Source organism: Passer montanus, unplaced genomic scaffold (assembly GCF_014805655.1).
Source record: "Passer montanus isolate IOZ18808 unplaced genomic scaffold, ASM1480565v1 scaffold117, whole genome shotgun sequence".
In the NCBI taxonomy this organism is placed as follows: Eukaryota; Metazoa; Chordata; class Aves; order Passeriformes; family Passeridae; genus Passer; species Passer montanus.
Genome location: NW_024358389.1, coordinates 96,583 through 123,317, shown reverse-complemented (window position 1 = coordinate 123,317; position 26,735 = coordinate 96,583). Strand labels below are relative to the sequence as shown.

Below are 26,735 nucleotides of genomic sequence, written 5' to 3'. Positions count from 1 at the left end.
TAAATAAATTCTGACCCTTAGCTTTTTAACTTAAATCTGAATCTTCTAAATATGTTCTAAAAATCTGTTTGTAACCTGAAATACAGACCTAGGGTGAGATCAATCTGGCCATTTATTATTTTCATAAACTGACTTAGTTTGAAATGCTGTTACTGAAATAATTTTTAAAGTATTTCCTTCAGTTTTTCATAGGATCAAGGTACATCTGTGATGAATTGCCTCTCTAAGAAGCCAAATCCTTTTTGGTGGCTGTGCTCTAGCACATGGTTGCAGAGCCCACTGCATGTGGAGGAGTCCTCAGCATTTTTTGAGGTCACCAGGCTGCAGCACTGACAAGTGCAGGGACCTGCCTGGGAAAAGTTCTTGTTTTTGTAGCAGTGGGAACAGAACCTCAATGCCCATGGGCAGGACCAGACATGAAAGTTCTCATTTGGAGAAGATGGATGAGGGTGATTCTTCTACACAGCTTTTTTTGGGGCTTGACATAATGTAGATTCAGTGACACTGGTATGTAAGAAATGTGCTTTTAATATGCAACTTTTAGTTCTGCTAAATGCCATGGAACAAGAAGAACATTATCTGTAACAGGACTGGTACACCAAAAGGTCTTGTTTAAAGGGCACAATACACAGGAAATATCAGACCTCAGCAGGCAAGTGAAAACAGGAACTAGTTACAGCTAACATGCACCTGTACAATGCTCTCCCCTTAAATCCCCCGAGGATAAAGCACAGCTACTTCCAGAATCATCTCTGCATCTTCCTAAGACCCACTCAAAAATACTGTAGATTCAAGTCTCCCCAAATACATTCAAGGTCCTCTAACAGTTTTCTTCTTCAAGCCAATTAGATGCTCTGGAAACCTTCATCAGATTTGGAATAGAAGTAGTCATAAATGCTGGAAGGATGATGATTTTGACCTGTAGCTCCTCCTTTTAGTGCATAAAAGCTGGAAGATGATGATTTTGACCTGTAGCTCTTCCTTTTAGTGCATAAAAGCTGGAAGAGGATGATTTTGACCTGTAGCTCCTCATTTCAGTGCCCTTTTTGGAGCTGTTCCATTGGTGTCAAGGCTGTGTCCCACCAGGTAGCACAGGCAAAGGGGTTTTGCAGAAACAGAACCTCAAATGTCCTGTTTTAGAACCATATGCAGTTGTTTTCATGTACACTACAAAAATCTAGGTTTCAGGAGCTGGGCAGTCACACAGGTACACTCAGAGGCTGTTCAGCATTTTTGACTGGGAAAGTTGGCACAAGCTGTGCATGAGCAGACAATACCTGTGACCTGTGCAAGGCAAGCTGGAGTACTGGGAAAGGTGATGGACATAAAAAACCCCTTCTAAAGCTGGTTTTTAGTGCCTAACTAGAGGATTTACAATTAATGCTTCTGTGTGAAGGGAAGCATGTTTTGCTGGCCAGTTAAACTGGCATGGTGAAACCTCTCTCCAAAGAACACTTCCCACCCAGCTGAAGGAGCTTGTTCCCAAGGGGCACTTTATTCTGAGGTTTTAAACCTAGCCACAAAATTTGTGGCCAAAGGACAAACCTTCCATCATGTTAGTATCTCAGCACAAAATGCTTTGGAAGTGTGGGACCCTCTGCACTATTTCCAATCTGAAGATCAGTAAAAGACTGGACTGGCTTATTTGGTCTCAGAATCAACTTCTAAATGACAGCTGCTATTCAAAATTTTGACTCAGAAAGGCTATGACTTTGTTTAGTCTTTCCTCATACAGTCTTTATTTATTGCCTTCTGGGTAAAACCAGCAGTTTTGAAGCAAATTCAATGTACTTCCCTTTTCTAATTCATGTATTTACAGAACATTTTTATACAGTCTTTCCCTTAAACATGGTAACAAGCTATGACCTAACCCAGCTGACTGGCACCCAAAATGAATCCTTGTTTAGTTTATCTAACACAGTTTTCAGCTCATTACATGCACTCTGGAGATCTTCTTTCACCAGTACAGTGTCAATTAAATGGCCATACTGCTCTTCAATGAATGCTGCTGAATTTATAATTTCCTGCTGTTCTTCATCCTGCTGATCAACACAAGATGTTGGTATGAAAGTGACAGCATGTCCTTCTGGTTATTAGCATTTTAAAGTATATTAGCACAATGAGTCATTCCTCTGAGAACATTTAACAAAAGCTGCTACCATTAGGAAAAGGTATTGAAGATACTAAAACTGAGATCAAGGAGCAGTATGCTACAGGCAGCTGTTCCAAAAAATGTAAGGGGCCTCAGGGAAGGGGGAAAATATGTTACAGGAGAGACATGATAATGCATTTTATGTAATTAGAATGGCTGCCTAACCCAAGATATGGGAACCACACTCCTCAAAAACTGAAAAGAAATGCTGTTTACATTGTCCAAATTCAATATATTTGAGGGCTTACACAAAAACTATTACGTTTTCCTCCTCAAGCCAGGTCTAATAAGCTCTTAGAGGAATATAATACACCCAAGGTAGCTCAGCTACCTTTGGAGGCAGAGAAATAAGCAGGATGGCTTCTGCTGCAGCGTTGGAAACAAAAAGGTTTAATAAAAGGCAAAATAAACAGAAAAACCCCAGCCAAGTGCAAGAGATCTTGCTCCTGGTAAAACACCTCACAAAAGCCATTAGCTCCTTTGTTCTCTTCTTTTTCTACCCAATTGTTCAGGCAAGACTTTTTGGCTTCTCTCCAATTAGCTACTCTTAAACTTGGGGTGAAGTTTCCAAGGTCCTATGGAGGTGGCTTTTCACCTAATTGATGAAAGAAACTACTGGGCTTCTTTCCTTTTTAGGGAGACAAAGGACAGTTTTGTCACTCTGTCAACAAGGGGCACACTCCTACAAAAACCCAAGTGAACTAAGGTCTGTAACATAAATTTGAGCTCAGGTTACCCAAAGCAATGACATTATGCACTCTGTTCAGGTTTACACATCACCAAGCTGCAGCTGATCTAGGTTTAGCCCTCAAGACATCCACACTGTGTTTTGTGAGTACACCATCTTAAACACTGGCTGACACTGGTGTGGGGGTCACTTTGGGGCTGTAACACAATTATCTTTTGATGGGCTGCTCGTCAGAAATGCAAAATGATTGTTGGTTTATCTGAGTTCAGCAGCACCTTCCCCTGCTGCAGCCTTGATGATGTACCCAGATCCATATGGAAGACTGGCACTTGGGCTTCATGTTACTTTAAAACTTTAAAGGAATCAAAAATTCCATTCTGAAGTTCCATCTGAAAGGCTACAAGACCTACTTAGTGCCCCACTTTAACTCTTGTTATGGGAAAGGAGCTCTTTCATGTAACAGAAGTGTCAGTTCATGTCTGAAAAGGAGAGATTAGAAGTTGGAATACTTACGAGAGGGGATGAGATTTCTTCTGACATGTGAGATTTTAAGACATGTTTTTTCTTTTCTGAAATGAGAGGCTTCACAAAGATAACATAAGGCTTAAACTCAGGAGTCCTCAAGTGCTTTACTGCCTGTGAACAGATGATTTTTGGTTATCAGACTTCTTTTTAGTAGATGTCTATGAGACTCGAGCTGGTTTCAGTGGTTTCACTGGTACTGTGGTGTGAAGTCCTGTTTCCTACACATCTGACCACAGCAACCTTGCTCTTCAAACACAGGCTCATGGGAGTGTCCTGGCTAGCACACAAGGGTGCATGGAGCATGGCCTCAATAGCACTGGGATTCCAAGGGGCAAGGACATGGCAAAAAATACTGAGGAAAGTATAAAAACCCCTGACTTCATGGGCAAGTTATGGTTTGCTTTGCCTAAGCAGCCAAACACTGCAAATTTTAAACTTGGAATTTCATCTGAGGTAGTACCACAAGCTTTTCCAAGTCCAGTTACAAAACCTGGATCAAAATTTCAAGTTTTAACTCACAGCATGGGGGTATTAAGAGCAGGTCTGCTGGCACTGCTTACACTGCTCCTGTCCTGGGGTGGTTCATGGTGTTACTGCATTCTGTATCTGCACCAAAAATGGGTCCTGTATCTTTGACATCCTACAAATGAGAGCCTTGGGGGGGTGTGGGTGTGCTATGGCCAGCGTCTTTAAAATCAGGACTAGAATGGAAACCACAGCTTTGCTCTAAGGATTCTCTCTAGGACCTGAGCAGGCTGGGACAGGGATGCACATTGGTCCTACAGCAAGGGAAAAGTGCCATGGTGAGGACTACTAAAAAGACATCCAGGCTGTGCTGGATTAAGCCTTTTTCTGACCCAGAGATGGGGCAACTGAGAGGTGTTTTAAAAGCTTTTACTCTATTTTAAGTCTCATGTGAAGGGTGAGACAATACAGATGTTGTCATTCACACCATCACAATCAGAAGCCAATTATCTCCTAATTACAATACACTGTAGGTGTTTCTTGGCCTATCAGCTTTAGCCAGGCCATGCTGTAAATGCCTTAAAGCCAATCATCTGAAATGACCCCTTGTGCTAATTAGTAGTACCCCTCCTACCATGCATCTTTCATAGTTCTATTTCTCAAAATTATCTAGTGTTATTTGCAAGGCATGTCCCAGCTGGACATGCAGGACCTGCAACCACTGCACTGCATTCCCAAAATCCCCTTCTGCTCAGGCAGCAGGAAATCAGATTTGCATTCTTTAAAAAAGCTGCAGAACTTACTTCAGGTACCACATCCACCAAACAAACCTTCTTCTTGGCCATCACAGACCGGATTGCCTCCAGACTTGTGCCATACAAATTTTCTTTGTACTCTCCGTGTTCCACAAATCTAAAAAGTCAACACACTTTTAAATACCACCTACAAAAAATATTAACAATATTTAACTTGGAACATTTGGTCTTAGAACATTTCCTGAAGTCACAGCAGTCAAAGAGGGAGGAGAGAGCAGAAAACTGGGGGTGGGTGGGGAGGGATTTTTTAACTTTTTTTTTCCTTCCTTGCTTAGTAGCAATTCTTCATAAATCACTAACAGTTAATCAGCACTACTGACAAAAAGGGGAAGAAGAATGGAGATTTCTTCACAGAAAACAGAACAAAGCTGCCAAGGCAACGGACTGCAATTCTCCCATTTTTTGGGAGACCTGTAAAGATCTGAACTTTGAGAGAACATGTTCAGGCTCACAATGTCAGGTAGAACACAGGTTAAAATAAATAATATAAAACTTTTATGAATAAAACTTCTTACTCACTATATTAAACAGACAGTGAGCAGCCCAACTAAGTATCTGTTACTTTCACTAGATTCAATTCTGACCAATCATTATGCAGATTATTTAAACTCTTAACTCAGGCTCCTCCTATGGATGTTTTTCCTAAATTGCTTCCAGCTAAATGTTTGAGTTTGCTCTAACTGTCCAGACTCAGTAGAGAGCTTTTTACTTAAAAGCTGAATCCTTCTCATACAGCTTGTCCAACCTGTCACCTGGTTTGGGTATTCATGTGATGTAAAACTGAACAAGCAATATTTTTAAATAGTCAATTACGGCAGTATTTTAAAATTAACTCACTTGTTTTGCTGCACATCTGTCTCAAATGATTGTTTAGAAACAAAATTGTATTCTACTCCCTCTCTCTCATGGCTTTTCCTTGACCTTGTTGTGTCTGGAAGAGAAGGGAAGACACGGGAGACACATCAGCCTTTGCCAATGTTTTCTCTACTTAGTTCCAGTCACATTTTCACAACTTCAAACAAGAAAGTAGCACAGTGGCAAATTCAAATGAACAAAATAGAAATCAGATAATATAATTTTGTTTTAAACCCAATCTCAAATATTGTATGACCAAAAATGAAGTTGTTTTGCTCCCAGGAGTGCTGTAACTAACAAAAAAAAAAAATAAATCAGGAAGCATCCTTCTTACACCTGACAGATTTAGCAGAGTATATCCTACAGAAAACAGTGTAACTTAATTGTTTGGAATTCTGGACTCCCAGAATTTGGCTCCTCTTGGAAAACTCAAAAATAAAACCAGGAAATATATAAATTTATACTGAATTTACAGTAAGAATATTGATGGCTGTTTCCCAAGGTATTTTGTGCATAATTATGTGAGTTCCTTACTTTTGGTGCAATTTCATTTTGTAATTGTTATTACTGTAGGAGAAGCTTTGATGATCATTCTACAAATCTGTGCAAGACCACAAAAGTGGTGTCTGCTATTTTTTTTGTGTATGTTTAAATTCAAGTAGGAATTACTCACTTGAGTTCTTTTGCTAACTTACTGAAGTCTGCCTGAAAATATTTCATTTTAAAGATTTTAAATAACATATAAACAGTGCCCTCAACCTTAACTTTTTGGATTCAAAAAGTAGCTTATTGGGGAATAAAAATAAGAATTTATTTTTTCTGTGTGTATCTGATAATTCTTTTTTTTAAATAATCCAGTTAGAGAAATTCAGTGTAACTCTAGCCACAAAGCCAAGAATCACTAATTTCTCTATTGCTCTGACTTGCTTGTTTGAACAGCCTAGCTATACTAATTAAAACTTTAAATCTTGCCCAAATTTTGACTTGATTTATTGCTGTCTGCTTTTTTTTTTCTTTTAACTGCAGCTGTAATACTTTTCTCAAGAAAAATTACCTTCTTTTAAATACACAATGTTTTGGCTGACTTTTAAGATACTCTACCACACCAGCTTTCTAGTCCCATTCCATTTTTCCTCCAGTATTCAGTTTTTCTTTTAACAGACATTGAGAAAATGCAATCTGCCCACTCAGGAAAACACAATTAAAAAACCCCACTGAGCTGACAGAATCCCAAAATGCAGATGTGCCAAATTACATAATGATTTATTCACCTATTGAAGGCAAACACAGCATATTACAATGAGAAAAAAATTAAGTACTTCATGAAATATTCATACAATCAATATTCATAAGAGAAATGATCATTAGTGCAGATGGCAGGACTTTAATTACACAGCATTTATGGAATACAGATGCCACAAACACAATTCAGTGAATTTTACTCACGTGGAACTGCAACACCATACTCCTGGGGGTTCTCTGACACAACTTTTTGCTTCAGCTCACTTAACTTGGCCCCCAAACAACCTAATAAAATAAAATAAAACTGTCTGATCTATTTATTTTCATTTCACACAGAAACCTATCAGTTTTCACACAAAGAATATGATTCAGGAGTGTGCTTGAAGAAACCCCTTCATGAGAGAGCTCATGACCTGCTCTGCCATATTCTGCTTTGAAGATCATCAGGAACAAATTTAATTCTTTGAACAACTGCTGACAATCACCTGGCAGACACTAAATCAAGAAAACTGATCTTAGCAGTCAGTTCTATGAGATACCCCTGAATTTTAGGGCATCCTGAGAAACTGGCTTAGCACAAGGCTGATAAGCTGAATTGTAATTACATGCAAAATCTTGTTAGATAATTCTAACATCTGCCTCTTCATCAATAGTTCTGACAGCCTAAACACTGGAGTAAAAAGCAAGGGAAAGTGAGTCAGAAAAATGAGAAATAATCCTGCATCATTATTTTTAGAAGGATCTGGTGAGTTTGACTCCTTGTTTTGTTTATTTATCTTTTGTTTTTTAAGGTAATTTAAAATAAAAGAGCAAGTTCTGACAAAACCCAGAAAAACATTTTAAAAACCCCACCAGAACCAACAAAACCCCCCAATCCAAACATCTAAGAAAAGCCTCTGGAAGTGCAGGATAAGGGAAGGGAGAGAAATGTGAAAAACTTGGAACACACTGGGTACCTTACCAATCAAAACCACCAGCCTCTGCTGTTCACCAGGCTGTTGCTGATATTTTGTGACCTCTTCATATGTGAGGAACTCTGCTCCATCTGCCTGCTCTGCTTGCTTGCCTTCACTGCCACTGGTTTCCTTCTCTTTTCGACTCAACCTGAAGCTCCTGCGTAAACCAGCTGGGCACAAACCAGAAAATACATGTTCCCACTTCCCCACATTTTCAAACTCGTTCAGCCTCAAGTTACTGCCTTTAAATGGGAGTTATTCCCATAAATTTTGTTTGTAATCAAATCAGTGCAGATATGCTCTGATTATGGGATGAATCTGTAACAAAAGCTGCTACCATTAGGAAAGGTGTTGAAGGTATTAAACCTGAGAGCAAGGAGCAGAATGCTGCTGGCAGCTGCTCCAATAAATGCAAAGGGCTTCAGGGAAGGGGGAAAATATGGATATGGGATAGAAAACCTCACATGTGGGACAGAAAACCTCACATCCCATTTAATATGGGATAGAAAACCTCACATATGTGATAGAAAACATAACATATGGAAGAGAAAACCTAACACCCCATTCAATATGGGATAGAAAACCTCACATCTCATTGAATATGGGATAGAAAACCTAACATCCCATTCCATATGGGAGAGAAAACCTCACATCCCATTGCCTATAGGATAGAAAACCTAACATATGGGATAGAAAACCTAACATCCCATTCCATATGGGATATAAAACCTCATATATGGGATAGAAACCCTAACATCCCATTGCTTATAGGATAAAAAACCTAACACCCAACATATAATGAAATCCCCCTCATATAACTTTAGCTGCCAAGTATTGGTTATGCCAAAGTCAGATTATGCCTCTTCACAGAGATCATTTAGTTTATGAATGTATGGGAAATGAATTTAATAGTCCAGTTTTCATTTTTTAATGTGGAGGTGGGTTTTTTGGGGTGTTTATTTGGTGGGGGTGTTTTGTTTTCATTTTGGTTCTGGGTTTTTTTGGGGTGGGTGTGCTAGGGAACAGGTCAAGGGTTTTGGTTACTCACCTATGTAGTGTCCATTGAAATATCCTTCACAGTCACAGTCTTCTGTAAATTAAAAAGCAAGGGAGTGGGGGTGGGGCACAGGGAAAAGGAGAGTGAGAGGGAGGAAGGAAATACCTCAGACAATGTGTGTGATACAAGTCTGGCTCTTTGGCAAGGAAAGAAATCTTATATCCTGCCTTGTTTGCACATACCTTTTAAAAATAATCATTGCTAATACTAAAAAAATATCTGCATTGACTAGTGGTTTATATTTGAAAAAATTCTTGACTTTGATATTGAACTAGAGAATTTTATATCTTGGTATTTACAGTTCCCAGAGTTGATGCTTTGCAGCATTCATGACATTTGATTAGTGCTGCTGGTGGAAGTATGGGACTCAGGCTTCAGTAAAAAAGAAGACTGTACAAACACAGAGCTCTTTTTTAAATTAATAACTTTATAAATGAATATGATTATGTAAGAAAATTGCCTCTTATGATATTTCATTATCATTTGTGCTTGAAAAAATGGCATCAGAAATGACAAAGATGAACTCTAACCCCCTTCATTTTGACCAAGTTAAATTATCTTTATTAAAAAAAATACAGATTTGATGCTTTGGTCACTTGGGCTTGAAAAAATGGCATCAGAAATGACAAAGATGAACTCTAACCCCCTTCATTTTGACCAAGTTAAATTATCATTGCTTATTAATTCTTTATTAAAAAAATAAAGATTTGATGCTTTGGTCATATGCACATATGTAAAATACCATGTTAAAAGCCCCCAACCTCCTCAAATTACAACCACCCCCAAGGCCCCTGAAGTGTGCATAATAAAACCATGATAATTAGCTGCAAAAAAACACTCTGCAATCCTAAGAGGAATACTGAGTTCTCAAAATTCCTGAAAGAGGGATGCCTAGTTAATTTAGACACCTTGTAATATTTACAGTAATAATAATAATAAAAAAAAAATATATATAGCATTTAAACCTTTAACCAAAGGTGCCAGCCAAGAGAGGACTTTGGTTTTTAATAAATAGTTGTAATCAAGCAATGCCAATGTGTACTCCCAAAACACTGGAGTTTAAGAAATGAAGAGAACATTGAGGAAAAAATACAAATTAAGAAAAAATACAAATAGCAATAAGATCAATCCACAGCTAAGGTCAGAGCTGTTTTGTTTGTTTATTTTCTGCTGTTCAAGGCTGACTCTTTCAGACTTGGCCATGACTGCTAATTACTAATTACAGAATATAATCTGTACTTTCATCAAAGCTGATGGAATATTTAATACTTGGAATGTGAATATCAACAAGCAACTGTAATGTGGAAAAAACAGCACAGCATATGGAATTCAACAGGAAATACCTGATATTTGGAAAGGCAGCTGCTACATGACACATAAACTGCATAAGCCCAAAAGAGTTGTTCATATTGAAAATAACACAGAAAAAATGAAGATAAATCACTTAGGATTTACATGGGTGCCCTAAAATGTTAAACTCCAATATTTCTTTATTTTTTAAATATACAAAGACTGCATTTAACTTGCAAGTCTTTGAACCTCACTCAGAAACCTACAGAACATGTAAATACATCTCAGAAGACAAATCTTTTCTCTTGAATCACAAGCAAACTTGGAGGTTACCATTACCTAAGTCATCAACCTGAATTAGATTAGTTTAAATAATAATTCATAAATAAAATGTCCTAGGAACGATATATCTACTGTTCCCTTTGGAATTTTAAAAATTTTTATTATTTTTATTTTAGAAAATACTTTGGTTGTTTATATTCAGACAGAAAGTGAGTTAGGAGAGCACCTACCTTTGTCAGAAGACTGATCATCTATAAGTTAGCATGAAAGGCAGAGTTGGGATGATATTAAAAGATGGACAAATAATTGAGCAAAATTAGAGAAAATGGAGAGGAAGTTTCTGGTTTAATTTGCTTAACAGGCTTTTCCATCTTAGAAAAAGTACTGCAATACAATACCCTTATCAACTGATTAAAGAATCTTGGGCTGAAATGTAGTTATTATAATCAGTTATCAGCTTAATTATCTTGAAAACATCTGAGATAAAGCTTAAGCAGCACTCCTCCTTACATGCCTCCTCATTTGAGTGTAATGGAAACTCATTTGGAAAAGCTTCATTTAAACCAATAATGCTATTTTCTAACTTGATTGAGCATCTGCCCTCCTTGCAGCACGAGAACACCTGCAGCTCATCATGCACCAAAGGCACAAATTCACTTCTGTTACTCCAAAGGATTTCCAGAATCCTTGTCTACAAGGGTGGCAGTCCTGGCTGCACACAGTCCCAGCCTTCCCCCAACATCAACAGTGCTAAAATACCCCAGAGCAACAGAAACACAACCTGGGATAACTGTAACTCCTCCTGCTTTCCAGCACTTCCTAGCAACTTCCTCACAAGGTGAGTTTTCTGAATCACTCAGTGACAGAGACTGCAGAGCTGTAAACAACAATCACTCTGAAGTCTACTTAACACCAACTCTGTACCATTAAGCCTGAAATACAGATTATATTTCCAGCTCCAGTGATTTTTATCCTCCTTAAAGCTACACTTTATTTTCATATGAGTTTAGAGTAGTTTCATGCACTCATATGAATTTTGAAGAATGTATTAGGTTATTTTTGCAGCTTTCAAGTCTCAAACCATAGAAAAAGTGTGAGCAAATTTTTAAATCATCTAAATATGTAAGTCCTCATGTTCTTGAGAGCAGGGAGAGAGGGACAGCTATGATTTTTGAAAACAATAAGCACTAACAACACTGGATAAAGCTCAAACCCAAATCCTCTTCTTCCCTTGTGTCCATGCACATCAACCAATGGCAGATGGTAATTAAAATATCAATCAGTGGTGAAATATACTCAAACACATCATTACTGAAATAACAGAAAAACTGACAACTTAGTATCAATTAAAATAATTGAACAGAACAGACTTACATAATGGTTTCTTCAGAGTTCTGGTATTCTGCAGAGTGCCTGTTGTTCTCCTGTAAGTCAGTCGTCTGAACAGAAAATAATTCTATTTTAGAAATGTTAACTCAGAATTGTAGAGAATGTATAGCATGGAAAATAAAGAATGACATAGTGCTTTTTCTAAAAAAATTTTAAATGTCTCCGATTCAACTATTTAAAGGCTTTATTTAAAACTATGACAGTCTCAGATTGTTACCCAGATTACTCAGATTGTTTTCATTCCCTCCACTGGAAAGGGAATGAAAAGAAAATTCTAAAACATTTTATGCTTTCATATGTCAGAGCACAGAAATCAATAGTTAATCAATCTGGGTTTTCTTTCTATTTCCCTTTTGCCCACGTGATCTTTTTTTGCAACATTAAGAAAAGTAGATAACCTTTGTCCAAAGCAGTCACTGAGCTGTGCATAAGTAGAAATTGTCCACCTTTTTCCAGATCAGTTTGCAGTTTTCTGTTATTTACAAGTAAACAAACCAAGTTACCCAGCTTGTGTGAAAATGTAAGGACAGACCATCAAGTAAAATTTTCCTTCAGTGTTAAAATCACAAACCAGATCAAAATTCCTATTTGTTTAATACCTCCCACCAAAAACCCAACACCAAAAACACCCCAACAACCCAGCCTAAAAATCCAACCCTCAAAAAACCCCTCTCTGCTGGCAACTGAAAGCATAATTTCCTCCCAAGTGGTTTTTTGCAATATTTATAACAGAAAAGAGATGCTGCTCAGGCATTTCTACAGTCACTCAGGGGAAACAGACACTGAAGCAATTTCTATATTCCTTTTATTTGTACATCTTTTTACTTGTTTACCACATTGAAAAAATTTAAAAGACTGCAGTGCAGCAGTGTAGCAGCATTTTTTGATATATTTGCATGCCCAGGAAGAAGGAAACAGCTGTAGAGGCAAAATTTGCCTCATGTTTCAAAGGAGCTTTCATGTAATGGAGCCAAGATCTCAATTAGATTTCCAACCTGATGGAAATCATGCAGGCCAGCAACAGCATCAGACCTGTTCAATTGGTAGATACCCCCCTGTAACACCTACAAACCAAAGAAGACATTTGTAGTGATTTGCAGCAAGTGAGACCAGTGGATTAAAAGAGATTCCTTCTCAAAATAGGATTTCTGTACTGTAAAGACAAGAACTGAGGGATATTTTGCTTTAGAAGGTACATGTATCTTGCTGTGAAAACAGAGAAACTTCAAGCTCTAGAAGCTAAATACTCTCTTAGGAGCCAGAAGAAAGATCAGATCATAATATCTGTGCATAAATTCAAAAGAATTACACTAAATCTCTGGAAGTACAAGGCTGGGAAATACAGTCACATAACCATAAGCCAAGATGGTTAAGAGACTGATATTTCACATTTCATTTCATACATGTTTGCTTAGCTTCTGTTCTCATGCTACAAAGCATGAAGACAATGGCAAAATACTCAAATCAAGCTAGGAAGTTTATGATATAATTGGAGAAGATGGAGCTTTTTAGCACTTTCCTCTTAGCTGTATTTACCCTGGCAGGACAGTGCCTTTCATTTTCTGTGACAAAATTCCAGCATAAAATCAATATACCAACACAGTGACAATGTATACATGTGAAAGAAAAATAAGATCTGGAATCTTTGCTGACAAACCTTTCTTGGAACTGTTTTGAGGGGATCAAGCCTGCTCTGAGGTTGGTATCCCCAACACGCTTGGCTTGCCACCACGTGGGATCATCCTGGCTCACAACTTCCAGCACGTGGCGTCGCTTGAAGGGCAGCCCGGCTTCCTGGCAAGGAATGGCTTTGTCTTCTTTGGGGTTATAGCAGAAAAGTGCCCTCATAAACACCTTCAAAAGAAAGGTAACATGTCATTTCTTCTTGTCCTATCTGGAATGTCAAATAGCTGCCTTTAAAAGGTTTTCCCCAATGCTAACACTGCTAGTGATATATATACACCATACCTCCTGCAAGCACTCAAAAATACAGACACCTAGTAGCTTATGCAGAAAAATAAATTAACTTTCCAGCACATATCCAGTAATTATACATCAGAATTGTGGAGCATGAGATTCAGAAGACCAAAGCTCCAAGAAACACAGATCACAATCTACATTAAGTACAAAATGCAATAAAGGAATGGTTGAAAAAAAAACAAGGGGAGAGAGAAAACAAAACCAGATTTTTGACAAAGTTACCCAGTTGTAAAGATTGTCCTTAAAATGTGCCTTTAATGCATCAAAATCTACCATTCAACTTTGGATTTGTGTCTTAACACAATTTAACACAACAGCAGAACCACTTCAGAAAGTGATTTGAGGGCTTCAAGGATCAGCAGCCAAGAGCTGACAGAGGAATCTCGTGAGGGAGCAGCTGAGCAATCACTTATTGCAGATCAGGTAGGGCAGATGAAATGGGCTGATGGGGTCACATGGGGAATGCAGCTCTGCTTGTGGAGAGGTCCATTTTCACTCAAGTGAGTGGCAAAATGCCCAGAGATAATGGACAGATTGCAGCTGCCATGGTGAGAGGAGACAGCAGAACACTAAATTTAATTACACTTATCAAAAAGAAGAGGCAGGATTTCAGAAATGCTATAAAAGAACACGTGCCATGATGGAAAAGAGTCATGAATAGAAGGGTACTGAACAAGAAAGCACTCTGCTGTCTTTGCAGCTCAGTTAGGAGTCTGTGGCACTTCCACTGGAGCAGGAATGCTGCATTTACAGAGCTGTCAAGATGTGCCTCAGTGTTTCAGCTGCATACCTTGCTGTCTTTTAGACGATCTTCTTCTTTGATGGCTGGAATTATCTTCAGTGTTATTGACCCTTGAGACTGAGCCTGAGAAAAACAAAAATGGTTTTTCACTTTGAAAGCAGGACAAGGATACAATCAAGACTATTCAAGCTCCAGTTAAGGAGTTAGCAGCTGTCTCCTCAGAACTCTAAGAGGCCAAATCCACTTTTTAACTGCCTTACAGAGAATATCAGGATGTTCCATGACTCCACAACAGTGTCTTGCCCATGGAGACATCCACAGTAACTACTTGGCTAAAACTTATTAAGACCTGCATTAAAATTCCTTTGTTTGCTTTTAGCAATTGCATTAATTTCTGGGCTACAGTTCAGAGTACATTACCTACTTCTGTGGCTTTTAGTACAACACTGACTTAAATTTTTGCAGATTAATAATTTTAAAATGCTGCTTTGAAAAATATTGCTGTGTTTTCTCCATATAGTGGCTAACTTGTTAGGATGAAATATAAGCATCTACAAAATAATCACCTACTTTCACTCCATAAATCTTTGCTAGGAAATTACAATTATTAGTTATAGTAAACTAAAAAGCACTTCTAGGTCCTTTAGAAATCTAGAATGGGTTTATCTCATCTGTTTTAGATGCCTCATTTTACATGAGATGAACTGTGTTGTAGGGAAGTCTGCAATTCTGCACAGATTAAAAAGCAAACACAAAAATTTGTAGCTTTTCTTCAAAAAAATAAACCATGAAAAAGGAAGTGTTACACTTCAGGCATTAACTCACGTGGGACATATGTAATTAGAAATTACACAGGACAGATAAACAGCATCCCAAGATCCCCATAAATTAAACTTTACATACTATTTCAAAGTGGTTTTGACACCTTCTGCCCCCCAAGTTAAAAGCAGTCATTGGCATTATTTGGGATTGTTTGATCTAAATTGAGATTAGGTGATGGAACTGACACCTTACTGTGTCCCTAAATCCACTCCACACCAAGACAAGGGGAAACCACACCACAAGAGGGAAATCAGAGATAAAGAAGCCTAAGAGCTACAACACTTTCTACCAAGATTTGTGGGTATTCATGTTAGAGAAGCTTGAAGCAAGAAATTGCTCTTGTCACCAGGAATCTGTTGGTAAAGAACAGACTGACAGATCTACTGAGCACACAGACAAAACTCTCTTCAGATTCATAACACACCACATTATGGATCATCTTCTAGGAGTGTATTTATAATTTGCAGTTTGCTTGCCATAAACAAAGCATTAAAGGGAAGTTCTTGACAGAACAACATGTTAACTTTGTATTTGTATCTTACTTGGTACCAATCCAGTTCGCAGAAGTTTCTGAAGTCAAAAGGAGAAGACTAATCCACTGGGAGAAGAAAAACTCTTAATGCAAAGACAAGCAGGGATTGCATCTTTTAGCTCTATATTTTAAACTCATGGTTAAATGTCATCATCTACTGTAATTACTAGATCACCAAACAGAAAAGATCTTGAAATGAAAATCAGTGCAGACCAAAATCTGACTTATTTCTTCTGGTCGTTTGTGAAGCACAGTAATACCATTGACTTCTCTTAGTTCATCTCCAACATGGACAAGACCTGAAAAGATGGTAAGTAAATTAAAATAGGTCTAGAGACTGGAAAGCACTACTCCTCTGATGTCCATCTAAGTCATTAGCATGTACTTCCTCTCCTCCCTCATCCAGACTGATGGATTCAGTACCAAAGCCAAGTGCTTTGTTGGAAATGTGCCTCAGAGTCTCCTGCCTTTATTCCTAATGGCACTTTTTTTTTCCATGCAGCACAGTCTCAAAGGAGAGCAGCATGCAGACAGGCAACTTGTGACAAAGTACCGTGGAAAATCACTATTTGGATCAATATTAAGTATGCAAAACTGGAATAGTTTAATGAGTGTGCCCAAATCTTATGATTTGGAGACACACTGCTGACTATAAGGCAGGAATGACATGTCTGTCACCTGACAGATCAATACTTCACACTCACAGAAAGAATGCTAAAGTAAATTTTTTTAACAAGTCATGAAGAGACTCTACAAGATTTAGATTTGTTTATCCAGTTCAATAAGAAATGTTGTACTTGTCATATATATAGCTACTGTTAGCTGACATAAAAGAATTTCTCAGTAAAGCAAACAGAAAACAACACATGATACACTGAATAAACCAAGCTACTAGATTAAAAGTCAAAAACATTCTTTGTATTTTTCTAAAGCTCAAACATACTTCTTCCATCTCTGTTTTCATTTTTTCCTAATAGCCATTTAATAAAAAGCATATGTAACTAGATTAACAGGTTACTGATGAAACACAGGAATGCTAAGAGCATGCTCAGGAAACTTCAGAGGTTTCCCAGTGCAATTCAGAGATGTACTACTGCCATCATACCACTGCGATCAGCTGCACCACCTCTCATGATCCTTGCTACAATCACAGCTCCTGTGTGCTCATCTCTTCTGATGGTAGCTCCCTGAAATAAAACACACCCCCCACCCAAAAAAATGTAAGAAGTTTGCCCTGAATTCAGCAGCCAGAGAAATAACGTGTATATTATTATGTCTTTTAAACTGGAATTAATTTATTCAATGGATTTCCTCTTTCTCCTTGATGATTTCCACCATTACTCAAGGTTTGAGCATGCCAAGTGATTATGGGAAGGTGCACCCACCTTCCTTTCTGCTGACTTTGATAAGTGCTTACACTTCCTGCATTACTGTGGTCATCAAAGTCACTCAAGTGTGCAAAACATCTTATTGTAACAAATTCTTTCTCCTCCTCTTCTGAATCTTTATACAATACAGTCAGCACTTTTACATGCAAAAACAACAAAAGCCAAGTAATTGGATTTTTTCCCCTCCTCCTATCTCTGCTGGCAATACAAAGCTTTAATCAGAAATTCAGTCACTGCTCCCTTCTACTACACTGATAGAGAAAGCAGATTTCTTTCCCAATACAACTGTTCTTCCTTAGGCAATAAATTCTTCCATTTCCATTTGTATAAAATTGACAATATAATGCTTATACACAGGTATTAAACATACTCTCACTGACTTTCATGCAAGTGAATTCATGAAGTCACTGAATGTTAGCTACAGTATCAAAAGAATTAATACATATAATCAGCATAATTGCTCCAACATATACAGTTTCTTCACTGTGCTTCCTGGCATTATAAACTATGTCCATAAAGCAGCTAAATGCAAAATTGTGGAGGTGCATTTATCATTTACCAAATTATTTTTATGTTACTTTCTAAGCTTCAGAACACTGCAAGTTTCTGAAGGCTGTTTGATGACATCTTCAAGTATCTCCTCCATACTCACAATAACACTCTTGCACCATAAAGTTTTTTATGACTAGAGATGGGTGATCTAATATGTACCAAGGGTTCTTTATTTTTCACTAGCCGAACAATTTTCACTGATTCCTCATCAAAATCATCATCAAAATTATCAGGTAGAGGTGGAAGAGCTGGGTCAAAGTTCTTCTGTGCTACAGTGTCATGCACTACAAGCATTGCCTGCATAAAGGAAATAAAAAACAGTAATGTAATGGAGTAATATTACAATTCCCATTCTCATGTTTCCAGCAAAATTAAACTTCCCCTTTCTACCCTCACCACAAATCCTCCAGAAAAGATTTAGCAATTACCTTATCCATCATGTAAACTATATGCTGGTAAATGTCAATATTTACAATAAATCCAGGCAAAAGCAAAAAACAAAGTGGACAATGAAAAGCAAGAAGGTATCCTTTCCTTCTCCTTTTCTTTCCTGGTCCCTCAGAAAACAGTAAGGAAGGGAGGAATGGAAGACAGCATGGTGCATTAAGCTGGAAAACTCTTTTCAATTTCCTTCACATCCTAAAGTCTGTAGGAAATCCCAGTGGAACAGAAGTTTGGAGGAGGCTTCTATATAACTTTTCTGTTACAAAATGTTCTATCACAATTCTGCAAAGGCATTTCTTTAAGGTCCCTAATGTGATTTTTTACCCTGAGATGTGGTGTTGACAACAGCTGAAGCAGCTCTTTTTCTTCATTATTCACTGGTGCTGTCTGCAATTCTTCTATTACCTTTAAAATAAAAATTTACAACCTCAAAATTAAAGGAGTTCACCAAACAAGGTCATGTATTTACATTTCTGTTGAGTGTTTGCTAACATCTATCATCCATCAAAGTAGTGTGCACAGATCAAAACTGATCCCAGTCCATAGTGCATGAAACCTGAAAGAAACCAGTTTCTTTAGCTGTCTTTATTAGATAGTACAGAAGACAGCATCAGGAATCAGAATCATAATCCCTAAACATACATTTTAAGAATTATTCCATCAATAGAATTTCAGGAGCAAGTTCTGAAATTTTAAATTCTACATGGAATACATAAATGACACCCGAAACAACACTCTTGTATTATTTGATAAAAGACCTGAAACTTTTCTGCAGTCATCTAGTACTACCTGTGTGGAACATGCAACATGATTCCCTTGTTCCCTGCAAAACCTGGACACCAAAATATGTCCTGCACTCTCAAGCACTTTAAATGAAAGATGAGAGAAATAATGGAGGCACTTCTGCACTGGGCTGAGTGAGTGGGAGGAGAGAGAAAGCAGGGGAGAGAAGAGGAAGAGAAAATGGGTTGAGGCAAAAGAGATTTCCTTACCCTGTTAAGGGCTCTAAGCAGGGAAGTCATATAGTTCTATAAAAAACTTCTCTGCTATTCTGAAGATGGAAATTTTGTATGACTTGACAGGTAGCAATGCTGAAACTTTTGTGGAGGTGGAACACTGTGTGTGGGAACAGGGAGAGGGGGTGTGCTGCATGTTAAGGGGGGCACTGGGGACTCCTGACTTTGAAAAGGGAAATATTCCAGCTCCCAAACCTTCCACTGCTCCTTCCTGTGCTATGGCAGAAAGCAGGTCCATGTAAAGAGCCAGAAAATGCACAATAAATTTCACTTCACAGGCACAGGGCATCATGTCATACACAAATCTAAGACACAGCTCTGCTCTGTGAACAGACTGGGGGATGAACTGACTGAGAGCAGCCCTCAGGAGAGTGACCTGAGCATCCTGGCAGATGAAACATCAGATACATGATGGCAAGGTGTGCTTGCAGTCCAGAAAGACAACTGTATCCCAGCCTGCAGGAAGAGAAGCAGGGCCAGCAGGTCAGGGGAGGTGATCCTGTCCCTCCTCCTGCTCTCATGAGAGCCCCTCACCCAGAGGTGTGGGGAGGTGATCACAGCTGTCCCTTCCTCCTGTCCCTTCCTCCTATTCACATGAGGCCCCCTCACCCACAGATATGGGGAGATGATCCTGTCCCACCTCCTGTACTCATGAGACCCCTTAACTCAGAGGTCAGGGGAGGTGATCCTGTCTCTCCTCCTGTTCTCATGAGATCCCCTCACCCAGAGATCAGGGGAGGTGATCCTGTCCCTCCTGTTCTCATGAGATCCCCTCACCCAGAGCAGTGTTCAGCTCCAGCCCCCAGCGCACAGACCTGCTCTAGTGCATCCACAGGAAGATCACCAAAATGCTCACAGGGCTGGAACACCTCTCCTATGAGCAAAGGATGAGACAATTGGGATTGCTCAACTTGGAGAAGAGAGGGCTTGGGGAGACTTTGCTGCTGTAATTCAGTGTGGAAGAGGTTTTACAGTGACCTCTGTGAGCCAGAGAGAAGTTTGAGAAGAGGATCCATGTTTGCCCCTGAAACAATTTCCTACCAAGGTCACTGACATAGAAACAAAGAAATAAAGAAGGATAAGTAAGAGAAACCTTCAACTGCCTATTCCAATCAGCACTATATTTGTCTCTGGTGACCAATGAGTAAACTGTAAACTTAGGAGCTTTGTAAGAATGTATAAAAAGCATGCATGCTATAATAAAAACAGTTTCAAGCCTTCTGAAAATGGAGTGTGTTGCTTTGTGTTGCCTCTGTCTCAACTATGACAATTCAGCACATAAAGGAGCCTTACAAGAGAGAGGAAAAACTCTTTACCAAGGCCTGTAGGGACAGGACACAGGGCAGAAGTTTTAAACTGAAAGAGAGAAGATTTAGCTTGGATATAAGGAAAAAATTTTTTATGATGAAGGTGGTGAGATGCTAGAACATCTGCATGGTGAGGTGCTGGAAACATGGCTGCCAAGAGAAGTCAGGGATGCCCCAGCACTGGAAATGTTCAAAATCAGGATAAACAGGCTGTGAGCAATCTGATCTAGGAAAAGGTGAGCCTGCCTGGGGTGCTTAGATGAGATCACCTTTCAAGGTCCCTCCAACCCAAACCAACAGCAGTGCTGCCTGGGTTGGAAGGGTTTTAAGGCTGAATGTAAGACTGAATGCTCAGCTGGGATAGTCTATTGAATGCTGAATGCTTTTTGCAGCCTCTCCCTTAGGAAGGCCATTCATATTATCCTTTCCTTCTACATGAATGTGTCCATCTTCACTAGACATTTAATGACTCGGTGTTTTTGAGCTCTCATTTCCTTGATTAATCATGGCCAACAGATTACAAAGACAGTTGGGGAAGATGAGGAATATGTTCACATATAGCAAAATTGCAAAGCTTTGATTTGCTAGAAAAGCAGGCATAAATAATAGGAAAATGAGGAGACAAGAATTTTTACTCACATCTTCAACTAATCCTGCTGCACTGTGTAAAACAGGAGTTGGACTCTGCCTTTCATAATGACGGAGCTTTTCATGAATCTGAAAAAAGATTCAGGGATATTTCTACAGTGAGATACAAAACTTTCTAAATATACCTACACTGGAATATTTTTCTATTTAAGGAACATAATTTATCTGAGATATGTCAGAAAAATAATATCTCTTAGGGTTATTTTTGTTTTGTTTAGGACTCTCAGTTTTCTTTTTGGTCATGGTAGTTTCAGACAGTCAGAAAATCTGTAAAGACTTTAGGAGCATAAGAGAAAAAATGAAGCCATTTCACACTACCTTTTAGCTATGGAGTACTGTATCTTCATTTTAGCGAGAAGAGCAGAAAAATTTATTTCTGAACAAAATATGCTAATTGTCAAACATTATTAATGTTTGTGCTTAAACACACATATGCTTTGGTCGGTACAGAATTCTTAAAAAAAACTTTGGCAAAGTAAATGGTTCATAAATCAAGAGAACAGAGAAAAAGTAAACAGTAAGGAGAATGCACATAAATAAATACAAACTTTTACCTTCATCAGGTAGCTGAGACTCCTTTCACTGAAGACATCCCTAAGGAACCCCATTTCCTCTTTATGATTTGAATCAGGTCTTAGCTGAGATGTCAAAAGGGCCAAAGTTTCATGCAAACCTAAATTTAGATTCAGGACAGAACAAAAACATTGAACACACACTTCTCACAGGACCTTCTACTGCACACTTAGTAGTTACTGCATTTATTTGGGTACCACACTGGTGATCATCAAATTTGCAGAGAGACTCGTGTTTATGTTGTGTTTATCCACCACTCATTTTGCAACACTCCCTTCATAAGTGGCAAACACAGCATCTTATTAAGGCAAAAGCTAACAAAGCAATTAAAAAATGTCTTTCACATTTCCCACTTCAGGTTTATTATGCTTTGTTTCCAGAACCCTTTGCTTCCCTCTTACAAATTTTGTATTTTTAGTACCACAGCAGACTCTCAAAAAGACTGAATGGCCTCCTTTAGCAGCTCTACTTGCCCAGCAGCTTTGCTTACAAGTGTTATCCTGCCCCTTCTACCTCTGAGGCACCTATAAAAAGCCAGGCTTGACCAGAGGAAGAAAGGACAGGTGTAGATTTCCATTGTGGTGCAATCAAAGCTCGTGGCTAGTTTTCTAAAACGTATTTAAATCACCAATATCTCAATTTTGCAGCACACACCAGACAAACGCCAGATTTTTCCTGATGAACCATATCTGGGAACACAAGACCAAAACAAAACAGGAAATAAAAAAGGTGGAGGGGGTTCAAATCTATTCCTGTAGCTATTCTCCATGAACCTTAGAGTGGATTTTGATCCAGGAGACTCAAACTCACTCCTGCTTTACCCCTAAACATCATTTAATATCTGTGACTTTCCCCTGGGCAGCATACTGGAGAAGCTAGTAAAGCAGCCTTGAACAAAGTCACTTATTTTAAGTTAAAAGAAAGAATATTTACAAATATTTACAAAGTTTACCAATCCCTGTTCAGAAAACATTAAGAAATGACCCAGCAAGCAGCAGATATATATGGGCTGATCTTTAATAAGCAGGTGTAGAAGGCATTGTTACACTGAGAGGTCCAACTTTGCCTACAGGAGCCTATCAGAATATATTAAAGTCTATCAGAATATATTAAAGTCTATCAGAATATATTAAAGTCTATCAGAATATATTCAGGTCTGCCAGAACATATTCAGGTGCTCTAGGGTTCTTAGGGAACTGTTTCCTGACAAACTTTATTAATTTTCACTTTTTACATTTCACTTTCCTTCTTATAGGTAATTGCTAAAAATCTCCAGTTGAATTATCTTAATTCTGTTACATTTTACTCCAATTTGAATTAATTTTATGTGTGACACACCTCTGATAAGATTTCAGCCACTGTTCTGTTGAAAGCATGCAGTTGAGTTACCTGAGTCTTCTGAAAGCACTGGCATGGTTTTGTTCTTATTCTTAGGGACAAATGTTCAACTCCAACCAAGAGGATTGTTTCTTCTTTCTGGATTGTGGTTCAGAGGCAGTCCTAAAATGAGCAAACATAATACCTAAGTTCAAGCATGCAAGAAAAATGTCAGGCATGTAAAAATAGCAATTTTTTCTAGTTTTCAGTTTAACCTGGATCAAGCAGAGCTCTGCAGTTATTCTGCTATGCAAGTAACAATGTAAAATACTAGGTTATGTAACGAAAGGTAAGTAAAATGAAAAATACTAGGTTATATAATAACCATATTGTATCCTGGACAAAGCTGAGGCTGGAGAGAATATCTCTCAAGATAGGTAATTTTAACAGGTCTAAAAAACTGTCTGAAAAAAACAGAAGAGAAGAGATGTTTAAAAACACTGGAAATATCATGTGCAGGAAGATGCCACGTCACAAGATGTTCTGGGGCTTCCTAAAAGCTCATCTCAAAGAAATGTACACATCCCTGAATTCTGATGGAAACCGTGCTGCAGTTCCTCCTTAAAGCTGGCAGGACTGGCACTCTACCAACCTTGGTGACAGGTACTAAAGATGTTATAAAAAATAAAGCTACTCCCACTGCTCAGAAATGGCTTTAGACATTTCTCTTGCAGATTTCTCTTGTCACTCAGAGCAAATTACTCCAGAGTAATTTTTTTTAAATTAAAAAAAAAATCCAAACTGAATCTATGCATATAATTGCCAGTCCAAGATGAAACATTGTGTTTCAGAGCACTTACAATCTTGTTCATGCTTATAAAATTCATTGGAGTAGTATTTGCGTAAAAATAAACTCCCATAACAGCTCACATACTCCAACTCTGCTGAATACAAAAAAGGATGCTCCTTGTGTTTCTATTTGTAGATAAGTCTCTGATATTTTGGTTGCAGGAAACAAGTTTGATGGTCTTCCAATTCAAATTTTCTTGACTAGCTGCCTGAAAATACCACAGTACTGCATGGCAAATTAGCATTTCCTTATTTAGAATTTTATAGATTCCAGAGTTTCTCTACAACATAGTGAAATACTAAGCTCAACAGTCACCTATGTTTTACACCCTGTGTTTTCCACCACTACAATTAATTAATCCATCTGGGCATCAAAACATAGCTGGAGATCTCTAAATAAATCAACTGAGTGTTGAAATTTCACTCTAATCCACAGATTGTGCTCCAGTGCATTATACATACTATACCTTTATTTAAACACCCTTATTACCTATTGCTTAGAAGAAATAAACATTTCACTTACACACTTCATGCCAAAGAAATTTATGGGCAATTCATTCAACTGCTTTGGTTCCTTGACTATAGCATTTCATTTGACACATATTTAAATCTTCTCAAATTATTAAGAAAAAACTTTAATTGCATGCTTCATCTTTGCAACAATGTGTGCTTCCTACAGTCAAACCTATTTAGCACCAAACCCCACAAAAACCCAAGTTATTTTCCAGATTCTCAGTAAAAAAATAGCACACACAGGACCTTGGAAAACACATTTCAGCATCTTAAAAACCTGACAGCAAACTCAGGAGGATCAGAATTAGTCGAGTTAGGCACAGCAATCAAAATGGAGGCTTCCCCTAGAGGCATCTTCCATGCTCTGCAAAAATCCCGTTACACAGAACTGCCTGCAATGAACACTCCAAAGAAATAAAAGCATTCCATACCCAGGGCTGGCTCTCAGAGGTATTAAAATCATCCCCAGCATGAGATATTTTGCAAGATGGGTCTCAAAACCATGAATCTGTCCTCTCATCATTGTAGCATCAATAGGCTCAAATACACTCTTCAGAAATATCTACCTAAAAGTTAATTCATTTTTCACACATATCCTTGGCCAGCTGCTCCCAAGACTGAATGCCTGAAGGACCTTTCTTACCTAGAAAAAGGGCTGTTAACATCTGGAAGGGGCTAAATAAACTCAACTGATGCTCACCATGGGGTCAAAGCAGGAGATAAAACAGAAGCATAACATGACCTGGCATATCCCCATTAACGTACACAATAAACCTATTGTCGTACACAGCCTAACACAACATAAAGCTTCTGTAATCCAGATTGTATCACTCAAAGCTTTCAGAAAACAACAGCAGTTTAACATTTCACATGCCCCTAGCATTAGGTCAGAAGACACATCACTACACTAAGCGGGCCATAGGTGACAGCTGACGGCCACACAGGATTTCTCCTCCTGTCAAACCTGAGTGAAGCTGCTTCACGAGTACCTACTCTAGACAGAAAAAGACACTATTCTGGTGCTGGACAAAGCAAAACCAAAACCGCATAACCCTGCTGGGCACCACCGGGCCGGACTGTTCCTCCGAGCCCCCCGGTCAGGGGCAGCCCCGGCCCAGCCGCAGCCGCGCTGGGCGCTCCGGGCTCAGCCGGGCAACCCTCGAGATGTGTAGGGCTCCGGTGACACCCCACCGGCAAGGGCTGTCCTGCTCCGGAGAGCTTTATGTGAGCTCCACCGAGCCGGAGGTGACACCTGCGGGCCCAGACCTCCTCACGGCTGCACCGCGTACGGAGCGAGGCTGCGCTCCGCACCGGACCGGAGCGAGGCAGCCCTGCCTGAGCTGCTTCCCGAGCCGCGGGAACACATCCGGGCCCACATCCACCAGGGAGCCCGAACCCGGACCGAGCGCCCAGGCACACCCAGCACACCCGCGGGCTCCCTCACGCCGGGCCGCGCCTCGAAGGCAGCACCGGAGCCCGGCCCGAAGCGCCGCAAAATGGCGCCGCCCCCGCCGCCTCAGCGACCCCCGCACCGTGCCCCGGGCCCGGCGCTGCCCCGGGCCGCCGTTACCTGCGGGAGCAGCCCGGGCTGGGCTCCTGCGGCGCTGGACGCTGCCCCGGCCGGCCGCGGAGCTGCCCGCAGCCTGCTGCGCACCTCGCTCATGCGCCCTCAGAGCCGCTCTACGCACGCCTCCCTCCTTCCCTGCCTCCCTCCTTCCCTGCCTCCCTCCCCCAAGCTGCCGTGGCGTGAGGGGGCGGCTGGATCGCCCCGGAGCGGCGGTTCGCAGCGAAATCGGGGCCTCAGCACCGCCGGGGTGAGCGGCTGCCGGCTCCGCTCCGGGGGTTCGCCCCAGAGCTGGCGGCTCCGGACGCGGCTGCCCCGGGGGAGCTCCGGGCGCTCTCCGGTCCTGGGCGCTGCCAGAGTTCCCTTGTTGAAGTCACTCTTGGGGACTGTCCGGAAAGTCCAAAACGCCAGAAATTTATGTCCAAAAAGGAGAACTTTATTCCAATAAAGGGAGAGAGTTTACTGGGGCACACACCCGCGGGGCTTTCTCCCTCACGGTTTCAGAGGACTCAGCCTCCCTTTTATCCTAATTCCTGGCAGCACGGTGCCCTGTTCCTTTCCCCATCGCTGAGGTACCAGGAGGGTGCAGCCTTCCCGAACTACCTACCCCATATATCCCCCCTTGAACCTCGCATTTTACCCAAAAGTTCAGCCTTGTGCAGACCCTTGCCTATCTCAGGAGCCAAGGTGTTTGGGCCCGCTGACAAATCTGCTGCCCAAAGTCGGTAGAGGCATTAAGACCCATTTCAAATATGTTAACACCCATACCTTC

At 39.8% G+C, this 26,735-nt stretch overlaps 1 protein-coding gene across 2 annotated transcripts; it reads right to left on the bottom strand.

Annotated features, from left to right (window-relative positions):
* Positions 1-510: 510 nt before the first annotated feature.
* On the bottom strand, positions 511-26,094 carry MPP3 (membrane palmitoylated protein 3). Of its 2 annotated transcripts, none has more exons than XM_039697279.1 (19): positions 25,970-26,094; positions 23,110-23,220; positions 21,702-21,820; positions 21,139-21,216; positions 18,501-18,581; positions 17,892-18,029; positions 16,898-16,979; positions 16,006-16,091; positions 14,487-14,561; positions 13,374-13,570; positions 11,702-11,766; positions 10,558-10,578; positions 8,747-8,788; positions 7,704-7,868; positions 6,947-7,027; positions 5,483-5,576; positions 4,634-4,742; positions 3,354-3,476; positions 511-2,042 (listed from the first exon to the last, which is right to left on the bottom strand). In XM_039697279.1, exons 2-19 carry the CDS (start codon positions 23,132-23,134, stop codon positions 1,860-1,862), a joined length of 1,764 nt encoding a protein of 587 aa, XP_039553213.1. In that variant the 5' UTR covers positions 23,135-23,220; positions 25,970-26,094; the 3' UTR covers positions 511-1,859. The 2 variants fall into 2 exon arrangements, with proteins under 2 accessions (XP_039553213.1, XP_039553215.1); XM_039697281.1 differs by having other exon boundaries at positions 511-2,039.
* Between the last annotated feature and the right edge of the window lie 641 nt (positions 26,095-26,735).

Bases quoted from the DNA above. Each gene is read 5' to 3' on its own strand.
- MPP3 (XM_039697279.1), bottom strand. From the start codon at position 23,134: ATGCCAGTGCTTTCAGAAGACTCAG. The intron at 14,562-16,005 runs GTCTGCACTGAT...TGTTTTTCTCAG, and splicing joins AAGAAATAAGTCAGATTTTG to GCTCAGTCTCAAGGGTCAAT. The intron at 7,028-7,703 runs GTAAGGTACCCA...TTATTTTATTAG, and splicing joins GAGGCTGGTGGTTTTGATTG to GTTGTTTGGGGGCCAAGTTA.